We start from the raw sequence: 24,062 nt of genomic DNA, 5'->3' as shown, positions 1-24,062 counted from the left end.
ACCTGCAGGCCGTCCTCGGGCCTCACACAGACGGACCCTTTCTGTCCACGACAGGGAGACCCAGAGTTCCCTGCGCACGCTTTACATGCACACACGGACGGACGGACAGACACACACACGTGAAATCTTTGTACTTGGAAATCTTTGGGTCATATTGAAGGTACTTTATGACTATTTCCTGTGGGTCCCAGTTGTGAGGAGTGGAGGGGGCATTTTTAACGTGGGCTCCACTCCCTGACATAACTTGTTTGTGCACTACCATGTTTTATCAGTAACTCCATTCTTGGTGTAATTAATAGAAAATTCATTTCTAAAAGAAAAAATTGGGTCAGAAATGGAGATTATTAAAATGTGCAATTGCAAAGGCCCGACCCTGCAAACCCCATTTGTGCAGCCGCACTGCAAAGGCGTTGGAGCCGGCTGGCCTCCCTCCTGGCTAGTGCCAGAGGTTCGCCCACTCCGGGAAATTAAAACAATGTTGTACATTATATTGTTACCAACCGTCGGAAAGGCTATTTTGTATGCGAGACAGCAATGCTGAGATACATGGAGAGCCCTAGGCTAAGTACAGAAGATAATTACATTTGGAATTTTACTGAGTTAAGTCATTTATAGCTTCAAACAGTTGCAGGGAAAAATCGGCCAAAACACACTTAAACTTTTTGTTGTGATTTTTCAGGATAGAAGGGATTTTTGAAAATTAGTTATCATCTTGTTTGACAAATTAAACTTTTTAAAGTAAGATTGTCTCAAAAGTTATTTTCTTCAGCTAGTTAATATTTTTCTATTCAGACAAATAATACGAACTTATTAGAACAGTAGGATATTTATACAGGCAAAAGGCACATCATAAAATCCCCAGATTTTTAGGTAAATCTTTGGAAACATCTTTAAATTTAGCAAGTTTTGGGGGAAGGTAAAAAGCAATGTATGTATCTCACCCCCAAAGTTCACTTATATTGAAATGTAGTAAGCCCTTAAAAAATTGGATTCAGCCTGAGTTTACATGTGTTGCTGATAGTGTTTATAAAGTGATACAAGTTCTTGCATTTGTTTCTTTAATTGATAAAATTAAATTCTTAATGATTAGCTAGAATAAATTGTCCACTGGACTTGTCATGGTTGCTCTGCTAGGCGTTCCGGACTGCAGTTTCGAGTGTGGGCCCTTGTTACCCACTCAGGAACTGGTCACCTATTTTATTTATTATTCCTCTCTCTCCACAAAGCACGCAGGCGAAGAAAAGAAGCTACGACATTAACAAATAGTTACCTCTGGCAGCTTTATGATGGCTTTTCTGTGGGTGCGTCCCGAATAGTGTGGCAGGTGCCTATGACCTTCCAAACAATACTTTTGCTTGAGCGTCTGCTTTGATGAAGGAGGGCTGTCCCTCCTGAAAGGTGGAGAGAGTTGTGAGTGTGGAAATAGTGCTCGTCCAAAGCAGGGTTGATGACTACACACCACGGACCAAATCCCATGAGGAAAGAAAGCATTTTACATTTTGAATCACTGGGGAAAGCAAAAAAAGACTACACTACATGAAATTCAAATGTCACTGTCCACGTGTAAGGCTACATTGGAACACGGCCACACCCTTCGTTTATGAATTCTCCGTGGCTGCTCCTGGGCGACCCCGGAAACCAGGGCAGTTGTGCCCGCGATGCCCTTGGGGCGGAACATACCCGCTATCTGGCTGGCCCTGGCAGAGGTTTGCCAAGTAATCCCTTGTCAAGAGGGGCAGCAAAAACAGTTTCAATAGCAACTTGTTCCTTTATTTTCCTGCCTGCCTAGGTCCGCTCACCCCTCTTACCTCTTCCTTCGCCTTGATGTATAAAATTCGTCTCATCACCACACGGGTCAGGCTTCTCCAGCAGCAGCTTCACATGACGAGTACTGCTGATCTCTCTGTTATGGAAAGCTGGCTGAGGGGCGTGTTCATTCATTCATCCATTCATCTACTCATGCATTTAGCAAACACTCCCTGTGCCTGTAACAGCAGGAACCTTGCTGGAGCCTGTGAGGAGGACGGAGTGAGCACGATAGGACTTTCCTCCTGGTTCTTACTGTCTAGACTAGTGGTTCTCAACCTTCCTAATGCCGCAACCCTTTAATACAGTTCCTCATGTTGTGGGGACCCCCAACCATAAAATTATTTTTGTTGCTACTTCATAACTGTAATTTTGCTACTGTTATAAATCGTAATGTAAATATCTGATATGCAGAATGTATTTTCATTGTTACAAATTGAGCATAGTTAAAGTATAGTGATTAATCACAAACACAATATGTCATTATATATGTGTTTTCCGATGGTCTTAGGCGACCCCTGTGAAAGGGTCGTTCGACCCCCAAAGGGGTCGCGACCCACAGGTTGAGAACCGCTGGGCTAGAGGAAAGACACGCTGAATAAATAATTGTCCATGGGCTGGTCCGCCCATTGGCAGTGCTAGCTAACACGAATGGGTTCTTGAAACACCAGAAACAAGTTGAAAAGAGAGTCTCAGTGCTAGGCAGGGCCAAACCCAAACAGATTTTATCTATTATCCAGTCAGATGAGGTACACAAGAAAATGTCAGCAGTGTTTAGTATTTAAAGAACCCTGTCCTGAGATAGAGTTAGGAGGAGCCCTTCTCGGGGTTAGAGTAGACGGAGGGTCTGGGTTGCAGAGCTGGCCCACTGGGGAGAGCTTGCGGCGGGCATAGTCACGCTCACAGCGGGTCTCCTCCCAGCCTCTGTTTCTCGGGAGCGCAGCTTCTCCACCTTTCCGCTGTCGTGTTTGCCATTTCGTGTGCCCGTCTCTGGAGACGTGCTTTCTAAGGAACAGGCAGTCGCTGTGCCCGTGTAACCTCTGTTCTGGTGGTTGCACAGCCTTCCTCCCGCCCGTTCTCTCAGCAGCCCAGGTCCCCGTATGTGGGAGTACGCCCTGGACAGGGCTGACCCCACAGCTTCTCTTCCCCTTAAAGAGGGCGCTACCCAGTCCTGGACCTGCAGGAACCTTCCAGGATCTCAAAGTATATTGTGGAATTGCCACTTGTCAACTTGAATTTGGAAAACATGTGCACCGCTGAGCCCTAATGCAGGTTTGAACAATTGCCCAAGGATGAGCGCTGCTTAGAGCGGAGGAGAAGTCTGCCCCTGGCCTCGGACCTGCTGGCGTTTACACCTGGCAGAGGTCACACATGCCCCCGCTATAAAAACAAACCCACGGAGCCCGGCAGGCGTGGCTCAGGTTGAGCATCAACCTGTGAACCAGGAGGTTCCCGGTCAGGGCACAGGCCCGGATTGCAGGCGTGATCCCCAGTGTGGGCGTGCAGGAGGCAGATGATCAGTGATTCTCATCATTGATATTTCTGTCTCTCTCCCTTCCCCTCTGAAATCATTAAAATATATTAAAAAACAAAACAAAACCACCGAGCTCAATGAGTCTTACAGTAGAGATCAGCTGAGGTTCCTCCTGTGGGCCCTACATCACAGTGAAGGATTTCACGGGGGCACTCGGGAGGGCAGCTAGTGAAGGCCACTTGGGTGCATCCTGTAGGCGTGTCCAACCGCTGGAACCTAAACCACGGACACCTCAACTCGGACCCAGCACAGAAGGCCCTCATATTTCTCACTTGTAATCAGACTTCCCTAAAGAATTGGGGACAGCATTTTTTCAATCACCATGTTTAGCCTTAGCAGCGGTGGGGAAGGTCCAGCCCACAAGCCGTATCAGCCCATGAAACCATTTGGCCCTGCCAAGGCATTGGGGTGAGTTAATTACATGTTTGGCCAAATAGCGCAGGCTAATCTTTAAGTTGATGGTTTTGTATGGCCTGAGAATGATGTTATAAATGTCCAGGTGGCCCTTGGCAGAAGAAAGGCTCCCACCCCTGCCTCGGGGGACAGCGGTTGCAGTGTTTCCATTGTGGTGCCATCCGGGCACCACACACCTGCATCATGGAAAGGTGGTGGGTTCTCCGGTGGGAGTTCAGGCCACCGGGGGGAAGCGGAGATGATGGGGACGGGCCTGCCGTGGGCCTTCTGGTCAGTGTGGAGTGAGAGACGCACCTGCGTTGTCACTTTGTTGGGAGATGCCGGAGTGTAGAACGCATGCTTCCTTGGCAGTGGTTGCCGATGAGCTCATTTCCGGAAGGTTGGTCAGTTCGTTCTCATGGTGCATCTGGCTCTTCTCACTGAGTGGGAAGAGGGTCAGAAAGACATCCTAGTGGGTATTCAGAGCCCTTTTGAGTATTTCTCACTGCATCCCACTGTTGCAGAGGCCGCTGTAAGTTTTTGTCAGGGGACTGGATGGAGGATGGGCCTGGCTGCTCCCTGGGAGCGCGCAGCATAACGGAGCAGTTGTGTGCGGCCCGTGCCCTGCACACTTCGGCACGTGGCACCAGGCACATGGGCACCAGAGCCATCTTTGGGGTCCAGGACGTGGCTTTTTGAGGTCAGGGAATGATTTCCAGGTTTCTTCTGTTCGATGTTCTCTGTTGAGAGCTGCTTCGGGACGATGTGCAGTCATAGTGAGTTAGAACTGGAGAGGAATGTGGGCGTTTTTATGTCGGTCTGAAATGTACAGCACCTCCCGCCAAGACAGGGTCAGAGACAGAGGAACTGGAAATCAGTGGAGAGAAGGCTTGCCCACACAAATACCACTCAGTGTGCCAGGATTGTAAGGCAGCCCTCGAACCTGCCTCCATACGTGAGCACCTACTATCTACCAGACTTGGGCCCAGGATTTAAATTCATATCAGTCCAGTTGCCTGGATTCACTCATGATTATTAGGACTCTTTTCAACCATCAAACTGTGGGTGAGATATCATAAGAGGTATCTCAGTGGCCAGAACAGAATTCCATTTGGAAAAAGGGAAAACCATTCAATTTAATAGACAAAAAGGAAAAAAAAAGTCCCTGACAGACTTACCACTCAGAAAGCTGACATTCATGATGTACACACATTTTTCTGGCCATAAATACTGTCCTGGTTTTATTCTGTTCCGTGACCACATGACCTTGCTCAGTTGTCAGCACAGTCTCGCTTATGGATGAAGATGGTTTTGAATCAAAGAAAAAAGAAGCCTTGGAGACTGGGCATTTCCATTATGTCCACGGCTCAGCATGTGCGGACAGAGCGGGCCGGGCTTCTGGGGCCCCTCGGCCGATGACCGGAGAGGGAATGTTGAGAGCAGCTAAGGGAAGGGAGCCAGCCCCGCTGGGGCTGACCTGCCTGGCCCAGCAGGGCGCCGGGAGGTTGTGCACTTTTATTCTTGGACCGTTTGATTCCATTTAGTCGCTGTTTGTCAGGCCCCTATCGTCACAGCACTGGACGGAAAAGTAAGGTACGACCTGGTGGGGAGGGCGGAACCAGGCGGTTGGCGGGCGGGGGGAAGGGGGGGGCATTGGGGTGGTGACAGGGAAGGGCGGTTGGCAAGGACATTCCAGGCCAAGGAAGCCACTTAGGGTCTAGGCTGATTGTAGGGCGAGGAAGGAGGAGAGTGGAACACGTATTGTTCTTTTTTAAATTCATCTGTTTGTCAGTAGAAAGTAGGATGATAAACCGAAATTTGCTTGCCTAGAACTGGGGGATTCCTCCTGGTTTTTCATTTTCAAAACTGGGGGCGTCCTGGGCAGATGGGAGTGCTTGGTTGCCCTGGGGTCCGCTTGGATCCATTGGCTGTGGAAGAGACTGACGAAGCTTCGTGTTCTCTTGTCATTTCTTGGAGGGACCTGAGAACCACGGGGAGGGTGTAATGAGCTCCTGCTGTACGCCAGGCACCTCGTTCACTGACTCCCACCCAGTTTCCTCAATTCTAAGAGTCGTTTTAAACAGGAAAAGCTAACATTGGGAAAGCAGCGTGTGTCTCACACTCCGTGAGCGTGTTTAATGTGGTATTTGTTATTTCTTGAGAAGACACCACTAAAGGATGGTGATCGTGACAATAACCGGCCTCTTAGTGTCAGAGACGGCGTTTTAAGTCGTGCCCCTCCCCCACACTGGAAGAGGAGGAAGCTGGGGTTAGGGGGTCTCTAAACTGCTCACAGCCATGGGCACACAGTGGCTTGGCTGCTGGTCCTGGCCCCTGGGTTCCGTGCACCCCCAGAGTGACCCGGCATTGTGTTGAAATGGGGCCTCCTGGGGCGTCTGCAGCAGGCGATGGGGCTCTGAGAGGGTGTCCACAGGAGAAGAGGCACAGGGTCTGTAGCAGAGGGAGCTGGGCAGTGAGGAGGGGCTGTCCTGGGGCTGCTCTGCGGTCATCAGGCTGTGTGATCACACAGCTGGGTTTCCAGGGACGCCTTATCTTATCTTATCTTAGCGGGACCTGTGTGCTTCCTGACCCTCTGGGCAGCCCTCAGGGCAAGCAGTGCCTGGCCTCCGGGGCTGCCCAGAAAAGGCTCCAATGGGGGGGACCTGAGTGCACCCCAGCGGGCAGGCTCTGGTTTCTCACTCTGTCCCTCTGAAAACCGAGGCCCTTCGTTCTCATAATGAAGGTCTTGCCTCCTCTGGGCAGCGGGACCCCGAGACCCTGAGTGCGAGAGCCTGCGCCTCCTCAGGCCGCAGGCGGACGGGGGCCGCCGACGGCACCTGAGCAGGGAGCCTCCCGCCGAGGGGCCAAGACGCCCTCCCTGAGCCCCACTGCCCAGCTCGGGAGGCACGCGAGTGTCCGAGTCGGATAAAGGGGTTGAAATTGGTAGGAAACACACACTTGGGTGGTAGAAGTTTCAGTTCTGCCCTCCCAGCCAGCGCCCCTTCTCCTCCTCCGGCCGTTCCTCTGGCCGGTCCCCTGCCTGCACCCGTCTGCCGGGTGCCTGTCCCACAGCCACCTGCTCCTCCGGGAGAGGCTTCCAGGTCATGAGGGACCCCAGTGGGTGAGCGAGGGCTCAGGTGCACGGGCAGAGCGCAGCCCGGCCACCCCTCCTGTGGGGGCACGTGGGATGGGGCTGTCTGTGTTCCCAGTCAGTGTCCCAGGGTGTCCTGAGTCAGACCCAGCCTCAGACAACCAGGATTTCATCTCATTTTGGCTCATTCTCGGCTCCATGCCCTCAGGGTAGGTCCACCAGTGGGTCTCAGTTCCCAGCTATAAAGTCGGAGCGCCCCGCGGCCCTGCCTCTGTGGCATTAATGAGTCCCTTGGCTCCTGCATCTCATCTTCCTCAAGAAGCCTCATGTGTTCAGACACCCAGAGTCCTTCCTTTATTTCAGAAGAGTTTTTTTCTCATAAGTGAGAACCACCAAATCGGCTTAAAATGATTCATCCTCCTGACAGCGTGTAAAATGGTTGTGTTAAGTGAGCCCCAAACCACGGTCCCTTCTCTCTGCTGGGAGTGTGTGCTCTCCTGGGTGTTTGTCTCTGAGGGCGAGGCTGGAGCTGCTGGCCTCGGGCCCTTCTCCGCGCCCCAAGGCCCATGTCCGGTCGCAAGGTGAGGCGTGGGTGACAGGAGAGGGGAAGCCCTGCTGGGCTGAGGGAAGGCACAGTGAGAACAGGACCGAAATCCGTAAGATACGGGCTTCGTCTTTCCCGTGCTTTGTTCCATTTTTTAAAGCATCAAAATTCTCTTCCCAGTGAACCCAGCTGCAGATTCCACTGAGCCCATTATGTGATCCAGATTTCAAACATACACTCATCCAGGAGAATTTCACATAGACTTCAGTGGTTTATCTTTCCTTTAAAAAACAAGAAGATATTTTTTGAGCATCACAAAGCACTAGGCTCTGCTGAGCTTAGGTGCAGGAGTCCCCTACCCCTGGGAGCTGCCCTACGAAGTTCAGAGGTCATGGTTCCGGGTTTACAGGGAGAACTAAACACAAGGATCACGTGCTGTGTCCGGAGTCGCGAACCTGCCCAGCCCACTCAGCTCCCAGGCTGTGGAGGTGGCGACCGTCCAGCTGATCGACAGGACTTAGCACATGCCAGCCTCGCCTGACCCCCAGGGAAGCTTCTAGACCAGCGGTTCTCAACCTGTGGGTCACGACCCCTTTGGGGGTCAAACGACCATTTCACAAGGGTTACCTAAGACCATCGGAAAACACATACATAATTACATATTGTCTTGTGATTGATCACTATGCTTTAATTATGTTCAGTTTGTCACAATGAAATTGGGGGTCACCACAACATGAGGAACTGTATTAAAGGGCCGCGGCATTAGGAAGGTTGAGAACCACTGTTCTAGACTGTCGTTCTCTTTGGATATCACAGCATACATTTTTCTAAATTTGCCAGCCAGAGTTTTTAGTTGACCTTTGGACTGAATTTCTCATCCTCCTTTTCTTTGCTTTTCATGGGATTCAGTATAAGGGAATGCTGGAATATGCTTGCTAATATTAAATGCTTGTATTCTCATAATAATTAAAGGATGCCATGAAAATTGATGGGATGGTGAGCTCATGGAATGATGGCATAAAAAGTAGTAAAGAGTCTGAATGCTTTTTGAAGGACCAGTGAGTTTTATAAATGTAAGACTGTAGAGAGGGTGTGGTTTCATTAGGTGTGAGTGTCTAGCCTTTTTGCCTAAACAAGAAGCAGATCCTGCCAGGTTTTCTTTAACTGTTAAAACACTTTGTGTTAGAGCTAGACTTGATGATAAAGATTCAAAGCTCATTAGGAATATATTACATGCTAGTTTGCACTAATTAAACAAAAACAAAACCCTGGATTTTTGCCTTTTTCTGTAACCGTAGCCATCATTTATAGGTGGAGTTGAGGTTGGTTGAGGCAAAATCAGGAACCTAGATAATTCTCAAAATGGATGCTGAAGTCTAAGTAATATTCTTGTGGAAAACTAAAATGTTCCCTATGGCATGACCTCCAGGGTTCTGGGTGCGGCTATGTGCGCAAGGCTAGGTGTGTGTTTGCAGTCTAACCAGTGCACGGTCAGCCTGGTAGATGTTTCCATGGAATATAGAAAGATCTACCAGGTGATCCTTTGCATGCTGAGAATTTGGATTTCTTTCTACTTTAGTCTTTGTAATTAATCTATCAACAGTGTTTACCCCCAAATTAAGTCACAGTTAATATTCATCAGACTCCAGTATCATCACTCGCACCCTTTAATTTATAGCATTCGCTATGACACACTATTTGTTTTTTTCTTCTGCCCATTATAATTTTAAAACAAAACACTTTTTTAAAATTAAGAATGTTTTACTTTTAACATCTAAAAATTTAGAATACTCACATAAAACACACACAAAGAACTGTAGAAAAATGCCATTGCTAACGTTTTAATTGTTCTAACTGAGCCACTTGGAAAACTAAATTCCTTTAGCATTATGTTTTGTGTTGAGAGCATCTTTTTGTTTGGCTGTTCAATAACTTACTGAAGAACAGAAGATGAATAATATAAAGTGGCTCCTAATATGGTATCATTTTCATTTCCTGTTTGTTGGAAGATAAATGCTAGCTCTGTAGGGCTCCCCCCCCCCCCCCCCCCCCCGCAGGCATTTATTCCTCCCTGAACCACAAGGGAGTAAGAAGAAAAAAAATCCAATGTGATAGGCCCCAGACGGAGCCAGCCAGCACCCAGCAGCTTCCTGGGGCCTCTCCTCTCTTGCTGTGTGCCCTTCCCTCCTCTGCTTCCCCATTCCTGAGCAAATAGAAACGCCCTTACCCAGAAATGTCTCCCCTGACTGTTATTTTGGAATAACTCTAGACTTATAAGACAGGATTGATGTTTAAAAGATTTAAGGTTACTTATGTGACATAGAAGGAATGAGTCCCTCCTCAATTTTGTGTTTCTCCCTCCCTCCTTCCCTCTCCCTCTCTCTTCTCCCTCTCATCAATCCCTTAAGCATTTTCCCAAAATCCTACAGCTGTTCTGTTAACAATACCATCATCTTTTGGGATACATTTCCCACTTCTTTCACAGAGGTAATTATTACATGTCCCCTATCCTCAGCTGTCTTGAACTATCAAAAATATCATGTTAGCACAGTCCAAGGCAAGCAGAAAGCAAGTAACATCCAAAAAACAGTATTTTGAGTCCCTGCCACGTACAGCAGATTAGGCACTTCTGTGCCTCAGAAGGTAATGTTTTGGAGGAGGAGGTTTCAGTGTGTTAAGGTGAGAGACCAGCACAGGGTGTAGGTGCTTGCTTACTGAGTAGATGGGCAGGCTCACTCTGCGTTCATGTGCAGACGGGCACCTGTAACGCTGTGGCCCTGCGTCTGCCCTGCCGGTGAGACTGTGGCCAGTCTTCGTCCGGGCCTCCCTGCCAGGGAAGATGGGGCTCATTGGCATCAGTGCCCCGTCTGTCTAGGAGTTCGCCCACAGCAACAGCACCTGAGGGGATGAGTGTTAGCTACCTGGCTCGTTTTCTTTCGGCTTCCTCCTGAATAAGGTTGGTTAATAGGCATGATTCACGCTTTTGTCTTGGAGCTGTCTGTGTCACATGCGACTCCTGGTGCCAGCCGGTCTGGAACTTCCCAGTTAAAGGCTAATGGATCTTGTGCTGAGGAGCTCACACGGACACCTCATACTTGAGCTTGGCACTGGTCATGGAGATTTCAAAATGATTAAGCAGGGAAATACTTGGTCATGTGTGATGGTGCCATAGCTCAGTTTGGAATGTGTATTGTTTTGGACATAATGATATGTAATAGTAACAGTGTATTCAAATCTGTACGTAAAGAAATAACAGAGCCTGTTTTCCCTGCCAGCTCGCAAAAGACAAAGAGCGCCTGCAAGCCATGATGACCCACCTGCACGTGAAGTCCACGGAGCCCAAAGCCGCCCCGCAGCCCGTGAGTACTGAGCTGCACGCGGGGAGGTGGCAGCCTTCTGGTTGCATCCCCACCCCAAGCCCAGGCGGAGGGAAGGCCTGGTGAGCTGGCTGCTTCTGGTAACCTGTTCTGAAGAGGTGTCTAGGGAGATACAGGGTGCTGCGGCCACAGTGCTGGCTCCTGAGGCCCGAGCAGCCAGCTCCTGTTGGGACAGATGGTGGACACTACACTAAGCTGCTAAAATAGATTATGCGAACTTACTGGGAGAGAATAGAAAAACTCTGAAAGGCGATGCAGGGAGAAGACAGACTACGGAGGCCGAGGCCTCGCAGCCAGGGAAGCTGAGAGGCGGTGAGTGTGAGTGTAATGGAAGGAAGCACCCGCCAGAGTATTAGAGTGAGACTGTGGAGCATTGAGGGTGACGTGGACTCCTTCCCAGTCAAGAGACCAAGCACGGCCCTGAGTTACGTTCAGCTCTAGGCGTCCCGCTTCCTGCCTCTTCCCTTTCACTTGACCTCAGGAAGTGCCATCCAACGGCAGGATGGTCTCCCCAGCTCCTGGCTTGGGCCTGGTTCCTTATTCTAAATTGATCTCTTTAATGGTTGTAATTCTCATATACTTGTATTTCTAAAACTCTCCTAGTACCTTCAACTGATTATCAAAATAGAGTTGCTTTGCTCCTTGATTTTTAAGATTTGTAAAATTTAAAGGTACACTGCCTTTATTTGATTTTGTACGGAGTCACTGTGTGAAAATTAATTGAGCGTTGACAATCTATAGTTAGTACCAGCAATTTTAATCAACATGCAATGATGCAGCATAATGGCAAAGTATTGGTTTATCTGTTTGGACTGATTTTTTTCTATAAATAAAGCAAACACACACCCCTATATGTATGATTTATGGTGATAGAAATAAAACGGAGTCAGACTATTAACCAGCAAATATGGTAGCCTGCCAGGACGCAGTTGGCAGACAAAATTAATGTCTGAAACAGAACACATTACTGAGATATAGGACATAAAATCATTAAACACTTTGCACATCCATTTTTACTTAGAAGGAGCCCTTAGTTTCCATGTAGTTTGCAGTCAATGGCTATAGGACTGAGCATGTAGGCTACCAAAAGGGAAGGGGGGAAAAGCACAGGCCATTCAGTATGTGGTGGAATCAGTAGTCAACTGTGCTATTCTTCTATTTCTATCAATCCCCCCTTCTTTAAAAAAATATACATATTTTTTATTTCAGAGAGGAAAAGAGAGGGAGAGATAGAAACATCAATGATGAGAGAGAAGCATTGATCTGCCTCCTGCACACCCCCTACTGGGGTGGAGCCTGCAACTCGGGCATGTACCCTGACCGGGAATCAAACTGTGACCTCCTGGTTCATAGGTTCACACTCAACCACTGAGCCACAGGGGCGGGTTCAATCCCTCCTTTTAATAAGGATCCTGGGAATGACATGAACTCAGCTAAGCAAATGGTGAGACCCTGCAGCGGGCCGGCCACTCCTCCAGGGACATGATCACCTTCCAACTCAGAGTGTTCCTATGTTTCATTTGGAGGGAAATGGTTCCTCCTAGGATGGAGGTGCGTCTGTAACCCTAGCAACAAGGGGGGTAGTGATACTATCTTCTACTTAGAGACAATGATACAATAATGTTTGGATTCCAGAAATGGACTCATTCTGGATCATGAGGCTTCTTGGGGGCGAAGGAAGGGTCAAACTAGAGATGGCACTGCCGGAGCCCAGGCCCCGCGGAGGCGCCCAGGGAGGCCCCAGAAGGCCCTGGGACTCCGTGAGGACCAGTGGTAAGCAGCCAGCAGACAGGGAAGAGCAGTCCTGGGGGAATGCACAAGGAAGTTCGCCTTGATTAGTGTTAAAAAAATAAGTTACATTCTAGAAAATTATAACTCTACAGCAGACCTCCTACTAAATTCATTTTTAACTGCTCTATTGAAAATTCTCTACCACGAGTCAACATTATCTCTTAGTAGCTCAGCACAGTATTTCTTTATTAAAAGAAATAGGCACGAATATTTTTGACTGAAAAATTAATAGCTTTTGAATTCATACACAGCAGGTTTTCTTTTGCAAAGAAGTCCAATATCGCTGCGCAGCACTTCCATAACCATTTATTTAGAGTCCAAGTCAAACCTTTGACAGCTCGAGCAGCGCTACAAGCCAGTATAAAGAGCTCCAAGATGTAAACCAACAATAGGCGTCTGTGTGAGGCTTGCCATTGTCAAACACACAGATTGTTTGGATTAGTTTATGTAAATGTACTGTTGTATTACCCTTTGAAAAATAAAAAGATCACATTTGTGTATGAAAAGTGGTTCCCTTCACAGGCAGCATTATAAATTCCTTATCCTTTAACTTACATGTAAGAAGTAAAAATTGGTGCCTGACAAGCAGATATTGTGTGACACTGTTGCTGGAGTGAACCTGCCTTCTTTTCATTTATTGGAAAATAGAAAATTTCATTATAGATACCGTCTTATAAATCGGGAATTATTGAATATGTATAGGCGAGGCATTGGGAAATTAATTATAAAAGGTAGACGTGTCGTGTTTTGCATAAGTTTTTACTTCCTTGACCCCTAAAAGAAAAAAAGCACAGGCACATAGTAAACCCTTGCTTTTCCCACTTTGGTGACACAGAGCTATCCGATGAGTGAGTCTAATGTGTAAACAGTCCCTTTGCCCGGTAATTAATTAATTTCACCTTAAATAATAGAAAACACAGTGTATGTTCAAATGCATATTCTTCCTGAATCTTTGATTTGAAATAAGCAATCATTAGGGTTCAAATCTAACCATAGATGGGGACTTTCACGTGATAGCCTTGCCAGTAAGTTTATGAATTTTCTTTCCATTTCTGTTTAAAAGGAACTTGGTGTTTATTTTTAAATTCTTAGTGACTGAGTGGTAGAATGCTTTGCTGTAAGCGCTGCTTCTCACTACGCGCGTTTTGGTGGTAAGTGTCTTCAACCAGTCCCCATTCCACTCCGTCAGAGGAACTGCCGGCGCTTCTTGGATTGTTCTTACATCAACTCATAGATGGCGTTTCCTGGGGCTGAGGGGGCGCGTGCGTGCCTGTGTGTGAGGGAGGGCAGGGGTGAGGAGCAGCGTGCAGGGAGTCGAGGAGCAGCCAGCGGCGGCGTTGCATCCCTTGCTGGTGGGCAGCTGGCCCTGGTGGAAGGGGCGTGCGTCCACAGCAGCGCGGTCCCGGTGGGTGAGCACGTGTGGTGGGGAAGAAGTGTGTGTCACAACTGACTAAGTTGTCCGGCTATTTCGGAAGACTTTGCTGACACTGTAAGCCATCCTGCCTGACCCTGGGCACAGGGAGGCCCTGGCGTCGGGGCGCCGTCCGAGCTGCGGGGCTCACCGCAGGGCAGCGTGTCCTCCGTGAGATGTTCTGGAACACCCAGAGGAAGGGGTGTTTGAAGTGCATGCGGGGTTGGATCTTCCTTCGTACGCATTCTCTTTTCCTCTAGCCATGGCGGGTAGGGCTGCTGGAAAGAGTTTTAGCTGCCATGAAAGTGGAGCTCTCCTGTCTGAAGGGGGTCTTTTAGCTCTGAGAGAAGCGGCCCAGCCTTGGGCCCGCAGCCAGGCTGTGTGCGGGACAGCAGCACACGCAGGCCTCGCTCTGCACCTCCTCACTGCGTCCCTCCCGCGCTCCGAGCGGCTCTCCAGTGTCGGTCAGTGACTCCAGCTCCTCCAGCCCCCGCGCTAACGTGGTACCAGGGCCTGGCCGAGCTGCCAGAGGAAGGCAAGTGCTGGGAACAGAAGCCTCCGCTGCCACCCGTCCCCGCCTCCCCCAGCCTGGGGGGCCCTCCAGCCTCAGGAAGCCTTCTCTGAAGGACACGGGGATCCATGCACAGAAACTCCGTGCCGGGCTTGCCCTGCTCAGGCCAGTAAACCCAGCAGCAGAAAAACCGAGTTCTGGGGCCTGGAAGCCCCACCAAGCAGCAAGGTCCCTTGTGTTTTGGTTTCAGGTTTGTCTTTTGTTCTCAGAGTCTGCTCTCCTGTGAGACAAGAGCATAAACAAAAATGCCGATGAGTCCTGATGGGAGACTCGACAAGTCTGTCTCTGTCCGGCTTTGCTTCAGCGGCTTGTTCATTTTTTTCTTTGTTTTTAATGTGAATGACTCATCATCTTTAAAGAGAGACGAGGTTACTGTTTAAAAAAGTAAAGATTGATTTTCTGCAAAAGGGCTGGGCAGACTATGAGGTAGCTGAGACAGTTCCAACAGCGGCTGGGGTTCCCAGGACAGCCTGCAGCGACGGCCGAGAGCACCCAGAAACGTAAAAAATAAAGCCCTACAGCACTTCTAAGTGACATAGGAATTTAACTTTGGCCAGAGTTTCAAAGAGATTATCTTTGCCCAAATCATCACATGATGGAAACTTGCCATGGAGAAAATACCAGCATTACTAACTTCTCTAAACATAGCAACTTCTTTTTAAATAGAAAATGAACACAATAAGAAAAATAGGAAAAGAAACCCTCCCAGTCCAACTCCCTCCTGCTCCGGGCCCCAGAAAAAGTGCCCTTTGAAACCGAAACTGCAGTCAGAAACACGAGGTGCAGATGCTCTCATTCCAGTTGAGGATTATGTTAAGATTTAATAGTTGACAATCAAGAGGGCGATTTCAAGATGATGGCAGAACCCATACTGTTCCCCACGCGCTCTGTGCTGAGCCTGTGAAGAAGTTTTGGTCCTCGGTGCTCAGATGACCTTCCTGCGCATGCGGGAGCGCAGCCTGTTTGAACCCTGCCCCCCTGCGCTTATCTGCCCTCGTGACCGTCGCCCCAAGATGGCTTCTCCTCTCGAGACGAGCATGTGAGCATCAGACAACAGTTGGAAAGTTAAGAAACTTGTGCTGCAGTTGACAAGGCTGACGTTTCATTAACTTGTTGGTTCAGCCGTCAGAGGCTCTGGCGAGGCGGAGCCCTGTGTCTGCAGCCCACGGCGTCTGTTCTCTCCCTCACAGGCTGCAGTCGTGTCTAATTTGGAATCTTGGCTCCTTCGGCAAATTAGCAATTAGAACAATTTTGTGGGAATATGTATATGTGTCATTAGTTTTCCTGCAAATTAATAGCAAGGGCAGAGGTCAGACAGACATTTTCCACTCGACTGCAGCCGCTCTGTTGAGACTTGGCACCGGCGTTGGAATGGCCACAGCTGCTCTCAGCCACCCTCTTCCTCCAGGAACCGTGTTTAATTAGTTTACCTCATAGCCATCGTTACAAATATGACGGCCTCCCCTCCTCGAAATAAAATGACTGTTTCTACAAAATATTCCAGGGCCGTCCTGCAGCACTGCACACTGATGGCAGGTCGCTCGATGCGGCATTTAATCATTAGATCACCTCCGTCCGCGTCTCCTAATTAGAGTCCTTACAATACATTTTTATCTGGTAATTAGCCTGGATTGGATGCTTCCTCTGTGGCTTGTTAGAGACAGCCCAGCAGTGGGTGTGGACCCAGTGTCATTTGTCACGCCTGGGACGCCCCTCGCTGCCCTCCTCTGGCGAAGCGTCTACTTCCACTTGCTCCTGATGTTCAGACGCCTCCCGAAAATTCTGCTGCACGGTTTTCCTTGTGGCTTGTGCTAGCCTGGAGGGCTTTAATGTTTCACCACTGTTTTCTTGGTAGAAACAGTCCAAGTGTTGAGACCTTTGCAAAAGCTGCAAGAGTCCGATTCTTTTCACATTTTGGGGCGTCGCTCCATGTGCCCTGTCTCACTCCCGGATGTGAGCACCCGGAGATGTGTGCTTTCCGGAATGTTTACACGAGTTTGGGTTTGGACAATTAGACTAGAACCCAGTGGACTTGGAGATATTTTCCAAAAACGGGGAAGGAGCACGCATATTTTTCAAGGATGTTGTATTTACATTAAAATGTTGTCACAGTTTAAGAAAGTCATGTGTTTGGGGTAATGTTGGCGAAGGGCGGAGAGAAGCGGGAGAGGAGCGTCCGGGGCAGGTGCGGGTGGCGCCGCCCTCCCCTCGGAGGTGCCTTCGTGCGGGGCAGCGAGCTCCTGGGCAGCAGTCACCTGCTCGCTTCCTGCTTTTGTCAGTTCAGTTCCAAGTGCTCAGCAGTGGTTACTGTCTGTCGTGTAGAAGCAGGGAGGACAGCTAGCCCCTGCAGCCCTTCCCAAGCCGAGCCTGCAGAAAAATGAAACTGGTTAGTGCTTCTTTTTCTCAGTAAATCACAAATGCCTGTTTGACCTTGGGTCCAGGTTGTGAATTTGGGCAAGTTATTTAATCTCTCATGAGCCTCAGTTTGCTTATCTTTAAAATACGAGTAATAATATCTCAAGTATTAGTGCCAGTAAGAAAATTAAGTGAGACCAACACAGGGCAGGTAGGACCACATGGCTGAGCCAGGGCGCCCATGACTCACGGTGTTCTGGTGTGCTTCGGCAGTGAGAGCTGTGTATGGGTCAGCCTTAGCCTTCATGCCCTGATTTCCGACCCTTGGGTTGGGCTGATGCTACAGTTTGTGCCCGTGGCCAGTGATGAAGGTCTGCTGCGGAGAAGGGGTCACCCAGCCTCCCTCCTGCTCCCTCCCAGGGCTGCCACCTCGAACTGCAAGCACTTAGTTTGCAAATGTGTGTCAAGAAGTCGGGTTTCCAGCACGAATCAAAAAGCACCTGGCAGCATTACCAGCTTGCCCAGGGGCTGTCGGGGCAGGCGGTCTCCACAGCTTGCTCCTCCCAGCCTAGGGTTGCCTTGCGGGTGGGGGTCTTCGTTTGGCTGAGTCAGTACTTGAAGGAAAGGGGATGGAAAAGCAGCACAGCTGAAAGCTTGCAACCAGCATTCAGTTCCCAACACCACGTTCACATGTTTCCGTTAATATCTTCCCAAGGCGACTTGCTCTTTCTTTTCTTCAGACTTATTTTCTTTTTATGGAATTACTCTAAACATATTAGACAGAAGTTTCTCATGGCCTTTTTCATTGCTAGAGTGTGAGCAAGGTTGAGTCGTCTCAATGAATTGAAACTCCTCTTTTAATAAGTTCTTTGGTTAGGACCTCAGAGGAATCTCATCTTCCACAAGCAATGCCGTGCGCTAGGACTGCTGTGATGGTGAAACAGGCTCATTTTGTCATGTGATTCGAAATAATGGTTTGAGAAAACGTTACCAAGTAAGCCTGCTCGGCTGAAGTTTCTTGGATGTGGGCCAACTGTATGTGTCTGACTAGCACTTCTGTGTAAACTGTAATAAATATGTTGAAAATGATCAAGTTCTTCAGCACAGCCAGATTTAATATTTCTGTAAGAATTTTTGGAAAAGGAGGTTAAGCCTGTTTGTCTGGTATTCATGAGAAGTACTTCAAGGTGAAAGTGATAGAGACAAAGAAAGAATCAAACAGTTCTATTGATTTCCTCTAGAATGCTTCACAGAAGTAGTAGTCACTGTCTTACTTGACACAGTAGGTTGCTCCAGTACAATATTAGTGAACATTGGAAACTTGCAGGGGAAAAAGGAGAAATCTTACAGTTCCCTGTCTCAGAGGCATATTCTTACTAAACGAATGCATCCCAGCCTGTATGTGAGAGAGGAGTGGAGATGACACACAAGGCCTTCAACGGCTGTCCGTGCCGGCTGCCAGAACGCCACCCCGCGGCGCAGGGCTGTGCCTCCGCCCGCAGAGGTGCCTGCGTGTTCCCACCCCAGATCTCCATCCCGAAGCGCAGCCTGTCCCTGGGCCATGCAGCATGGCAGCCCGGGTTATACCTGGCTATTTATAGTCAAATTCATGAAAGTTAAAGTTTTTTATTAAAAAGTGAGTAGAGGCAATTCCTCACTGTGCCGCACACCGCACAGGCCTGGTGGGGGGCTCGGGGCCCCCAGCGCATCCCAGCCAACTCCTCGGTGACCTGTTTCCATGGGAATCACCGCAGGCTGCAGTTGATCAGAAACACCTTCTGAGAGAAATAGACGAGCCTGGTGCGGCCCGGCGGCCCGGGTTCCTGAAGGGTGTTAAGAGTTGTCTTTTCCTCACAGCTGAACCTGGTGTCCAGTGTCACGCTCTCCAAGTCCGCGCCAGAGGCCTCTCCGCAGAGCTTACCTCATACTCCAACCACCCCAACCGCCCCCCTCACGCCCGCCACCCAAGGCCCCTCCGTCATCACCACCACCAGCATGCACACGGTGGGGCCCATCCGCAGGCGGTACTCGGACAAATACAACGTGCCCATTTCTTCAGGTAGAGACTCCATTGTTGCCTCGTGCAGAATTGCAATATGCTATTCTTGTAGACCAGCTTCTTTTTTAAAAGGGATAATTAACAGGACAATGTTCTTATTTAGCAGATATTGCGCAGAACCAAGAATTTTATAAGAATGCAGAAGTTAGACCACCATTCACATATGCATCTTTAATTAGGCAGGTAAGTAAATAACACAGTATATGAAATTATATCAAAAGGTGTATGTGTCCATGGAGGTATCATACTGATGAAGTAGATTTAAAACCGCTTAGTATGCAGGCATGCTAAAACCTGGTCTATAAGGTTTTTTAAAACTGCAATATATAACATAATTGCTTTTGATTGAGTATTACAATACGATGTGATTATTAGGAAATTCATTTCACACAACAGTGAAAATGAGCCTGTTTAAAGATGGCAAGTCAATTATCACAAGCCACAGTAATCTCTGATCCCAGAATTAATCTGAGCTCTAAATAATTACTGAGCTTTAATCAGCTAGTGAAATGTTTTGCATTTCTCTTTGATTCTGCTTTATGAATGACTAATAAATTAATATTTCTGTAGAGAAACAGAAATAAAAACTCAAAACAATTACATAATTTCATTTTGAATTTTGCTATTGAACTGTTAAATACAACCATTAATCTTAGATCATTTTGGAAACCTTTCTTAGGATTTAGCTCTGAATCATGGTTATTTTATATTTTCAAGAAACTGTATAATGACGATTCTGCTGATTTGGTCATAAATTATCTTTCTCTGTTATTTTGGCTTCCCAGGCCATTCTCGAGTCTCCGGAAAAGCAGCTGACACTAAACGAGATCTATAACTGGTTCACACGAATGTTTGCTTACTTCCGCCGCAACGCGGCCACGTGGAAGGTAAGCCTTCTCGCAGGCCTGTTTAGTCTTGCTTCTTGCCATTTATAGAAGAGTTTGTTGTTGAAAAAATGCAGTTGTTGTAAGTTACATTTACATTGTTTGGGTTCACTGAGAGAATCTAATTTGATTGAGGAAATAGTTCCGTTGTGGTTGAAATCCTGGGATGGAAGACTCCCATCACAGTGCATCCGACGGTCGGATGGACCAGCCAATGAAAGCATCTCCGTCTGGTTGGAATACGTAGGGAGAAGGAGCAGGGGACACTTGCCCACATTCTGAGGTTGTCCTATTACCTATACAAACTTCACGCCTTTAGGTCTTTAGCCACCACCAGTATTTGCAGAGTTGCATAGATGACTTTTTTTAATGCCATTAGGGATCTGGAGAAATGACCAGACAAACTTGACATAACGTTCATTGGTTGGATAACATCTTAACCCAGCTACTAGAGGAAGTTTGCAATCCAAGTACTAGCACTATACGTGGGAGCTATTGCAGGAGAACACAATATATTCTTTATTAAATTTTTTTGTTTTTTAAGTCAAGAGACTGTCCATTAGAGATTCATAGATACTCTGGAAAAGCAAAATAACTTCTGAATTATGTAACTTCACCATAACCCCATTTGCTTTAAAACAGGTCTAATTCCATAGGTCCATGTGGATACCCCCAAACAAAGCATGAAGTCATATGGCATACCTCATTTTCAGTTCAACAGTTGGTTCATAGATGCCATTAGTATTTATTCAGTTGTGTTAGATTAAGCCCTCACAAAATTTTAGACTTCCCACTTTCAATTTCTTGGTCTCTAATATTTTTGCTATAGAAAAAGACACATATAACATGATATTTGTGGGTTGTTGTTTTGTTAGTGTTTGGGGTTTGTTTGTTTTTTTGGCATTTTTACTACCTATAGTTCTTATAATCCCTAAATGTCAAAACATTTAGGTATATTTAAAATGGAAATATTATAGGATATTTTACATGTCATTGTTTAAAATATGATAGAGATTTATTATGGGGAGAAAGGAAAACTTGCTTTGCTTGAAATAAATGTCTTCCTTGCTACTTTCTTAATTTTATGAGAGAAAAACACAAGCAAAAACAAATCATATTACCTCCGTTACAATCTTGATAAATTAGCATTATAAAAGAAAATATTTGTAACCATAGAATTAATTCTTCAAGTTTACAGAGCCCTGGATATCTAGTGTGGCCCAAGTCATCTTTATTATTTCCATTAAGACTCATGGGCGCTGAAGGGAACCTGTGTTCAAAATTCTGCCCTCTTCCTCCGCCTGTCTTGGGAGGTAAAATACAAAGGATGTGTAGCTGTGAATGCTTTTCTAAATTTAGGATGTGTAGCCTGAAGCAGACATTTTCTTCAAATTACCTTTGATAAATAGCAAATAATCACATTTAAAAATAAGTATCAGTTGTGAATATGATATTTAAGCTCAGATCTTTAGAGTTAACTTTTTCATTTTTGCAAACTATAGGAAAAAGTGATGTTTATATAAATATTCCTAGTACTTAATGACCCATCAGTACGTATAATTTTCTCTCCCTGTCCTTATTTGTATTATGGTCTTAGACAAAAGATGAAATGCCCAGAGAAAGTGACCAGCGAAAAGAGCTGACTCAGCTTTTGGGGAAACTTGATTTTTTTTTTTTGTTGCTTTTGCTTAGATGTGCAACATCATTAAAAACGAAACTTAACTTTTGACTTTACATCTTTGCTGACCTGGCTCTGTGGTTGCACTGACCTAAAGCAGTCCTTTCTGCAGACATGGCTCCTTAGACCTGCTCAGTTCCAGACACGCAAATGACTGCGGTGAGGAGAGATGTTGACTCTCCCACTTAGGTCTCCTATGTGTGTCCAGGCTCTGTCTGGGTTGTTTTTTAAGGAAATGTATATTTCAACTTCCTCAGTGTTGTTCTAGGTGATAACAGTAGATGCTTAGCATCCTTAAAAAATATGTTTATTTAGAGACCAGACTACAATTTATATGCAAAAAAGTTGTCTTACCAAGTACAGTTATAACATGTCAAACATTTTTCAGAGGTTTTTGTTTTGTTATGTGTTTTTTTGTTGTTGTTGTTTTTTTTTTGATACAAGACTCTGAGACCTCTCCCTGAACCAGGGTTCCTTTTGCAATCAGCTGGGTGCGTGCACCTGCCCCCATTACACTGACATTCTCCAAGGCTCCTTGAGAATTTGTCCTGTGGACGCTCCTGGTGAGCAAGTTCATCAGGCCGTGTAATAAAACTAGCCTCCTTATCTTCTAAACATTCCATATCAGAAAAGAAAAAATCCATCATTATCTCATTTGACTCCTCAGAGTCACCAGTGGTGATTATTAAGATTTATCATTTGCAGGATACTTTAGAGAGGGACGTTGCAGGTAGTAGAAGCGGAGGGGCACAGTGTCTGAGCCACAGCCGTGGTATTGGAGCTAAGGGCTGTGGGCAGTGTCCATGAGGCCTAATGCCCACCAGCTTCTCACGCCCGTGTGTCACCTACGTATTCCCTATAAGAAGAAGGTTTTGAGTAAATGACATGGTCTCTTCGTAATGTCCTCATGTCTAATTCTGTGTCTAGATCAGTAAGTGCAACAGGAGGACTAGAGAAATGAGGCCACATGATTGCTGCACCGAAAGGCTGTGGGTTTCCCTGACATTCAAGGGAGAGATGTTGAGAGCTCTCCGCCCCTCACTGGGACCCTCCTTTCTGATAGAGTTCTGTAGGTGTCAAGGCTCTCGCTGAGGGACGGGCAGCAGTGACTGGTTTTAGCCGTAAGAAAGAAGCGTATCTGTAGAAACGTCAGTGTTGGAATATCATCATTTTCCCATTGAGAGTGATTCTACTCATGTTCCTTTGGCATCTTCTCAGTTAATTAAGGTAGTTGCCCATAGTAAGGGCCAACTTCTGTGTAGATTCCGGAAGGTAAGGCATACCTTGATGATGGATGCTGATCCTCCGGGGGTCCTTTCACCCCCGACCCCCGCTCCAGTCAGCCCCAGGAGGGACACTCTCAGAAGTCTCAATTTAGACTTCTTCCTAATTAATCTGAGAAAACCCATAGACGATTTTAAAGACAAAACTTTAACAAACAAAAAGAACAAGAACAAAATGTATTGAATAATAATAATTGCGTCTTCATCTTTCCTGGTTTAAAAAATAGAAACAAGCTGCCCTTTTATGGGAGGTCAGTGAGTTTAAAGGGACAGTTGTATGCTGCTCATACTTCCTTATTTTGAAGTCACATGAACAATATTTTCAGATTTTTACTGTGAAATCTATTTTGGGCCTATATGCATATTAATTTTTTTTTCTTCTGGATCACTATGATCCGAGACTAGACTAAAATGCCAAAGTACAGTTAATTTATGGTTTTGGTTTTTTATCTTTGCTTTTGGAAAAGGCACTCTTGACCACAAGAAGGTTGTCCACGGGGGTGGTAACTGTAGCTCTTGGGGATGGTTTTACAAATGTGGACTGTTAGGCTGAATTTACTGCTGTTTTTGGAGTCTTTTCTCATAGAAAATGTGAATGTTCTCTCTTTTATACTTGCTGCAGAATGCAGTGCGTCATAATCTTAGTCTCCACAAGTGTTTTGTGCGAGTAGAGAACGTTAAAGGGGCGGTGTGGACAGTGGATGAAGTAGAGTTCCAAAAACGAAGGCCACAAAAGATCAGTGGGTACGTCCACCACGTTCGAACTTCTCAGCCCAGCTTGGATTGTGCTAACAAGTGTCACGTAGAGGCTTTGGCTGCTAGATGGTGTTAGACCCAAGAACTGGTTCCACGTTGTCTCAGTTAAGGGAAGCAAAAAAGCATTCCATCCCTCCTGTCGTATACCCACCAGTCCCCGCCCTGCTTGCCAGTCTTTGTTGCATCACATGCTAGTAGCTTTTAGGTGGCAATGCATATTAACCCTCACAGACCATTTGCTTATGCTTATTGCATTTTATTTTCTTTTTCCTGTTCCCTGTATTGGATGTCTGTTCTGCCCCCAACCCCGTCTCCTTTTGTTGCCCCTTCATCTCCTTTGCTGCTGCTCCTCCCCCAGGGTGCCATTCGCACCAACCTCTCACTGCATAAGTGCTTTATCAGAGTAGAGGATGAGTGTGGGTCCTTTTGGACAGTTGATGATGAAGAGTTTAAACGTGGCCGCCATATTCAACGAGGCCGTCCTCGCAAATACTGCCCCGATGAAAACTTTGACGAGCTTGTCGCACAG

The 24,062-nt window shown here is 46.9% G+C and overlaps 1 protein-coding gene across 4 annotated transcripts in view; it reads left to right on the top strand.

The window, feature by feature from the left end:
* Positions 1 to 24,062, top strand: part of FOXP1 (forkhead box P1) — a 482,289-nt gene that overhangs the window by 443,534 nt on the left and 14,693 nt on the right. For 3 of the 4 annotated variants that reach the window (XM_070391016.1, XM_070391014.1, XM_070391015.1), the window contains 5 exons: positions 10,644 to 10,727; positions 18,731 to 18,932; positions 19,036 to 19,115; positions 19,718 to 19,819; positions 23,400 to 23,521. In XM_070391016.1, coding sequence (XP_070247117.1) covers positions 10,644 to 10,727; positions 18,731 to 18,932; positions 19,036 to 19,115; positions 19,718 to 19,819; positions 23,400 to 23,521 — 590 coding nt within the window. The remainder of the gene's footprint in view (positions 1 to 10,643; positions 10,728 to 18,730; positions 18,933 to 19,035; positions 19,116 to 19,717; positions 19,820 to 23,399; positions 23,522 to 24,062) is intronic. The other variant, XM_070391017.1, reaches the window with a different exon arrangement.

This window comes from Myotis yumanensis, unplaced genomic scaffold, assembly GCF_028538775.1.
Source record: "Myotis yumanensis isolate MYYU_CA2020_CCGP unplaced genomic scaffold, mMyoYum1.0.hap1 SCAF_14, whole genome shotgun sequence".
Taxonomy (NCBI): domain Eukaryota; kingdom Metazoa; phylum Chordata; class Mammalia; order Chiroptera; family Vespertilionidae; genus Myotis; species Myotis yumanensis.
Note: the sequence above shows the minus strand (reverse complement) of the source record. Positions and strands in the feature narration are given on the sequence as shown.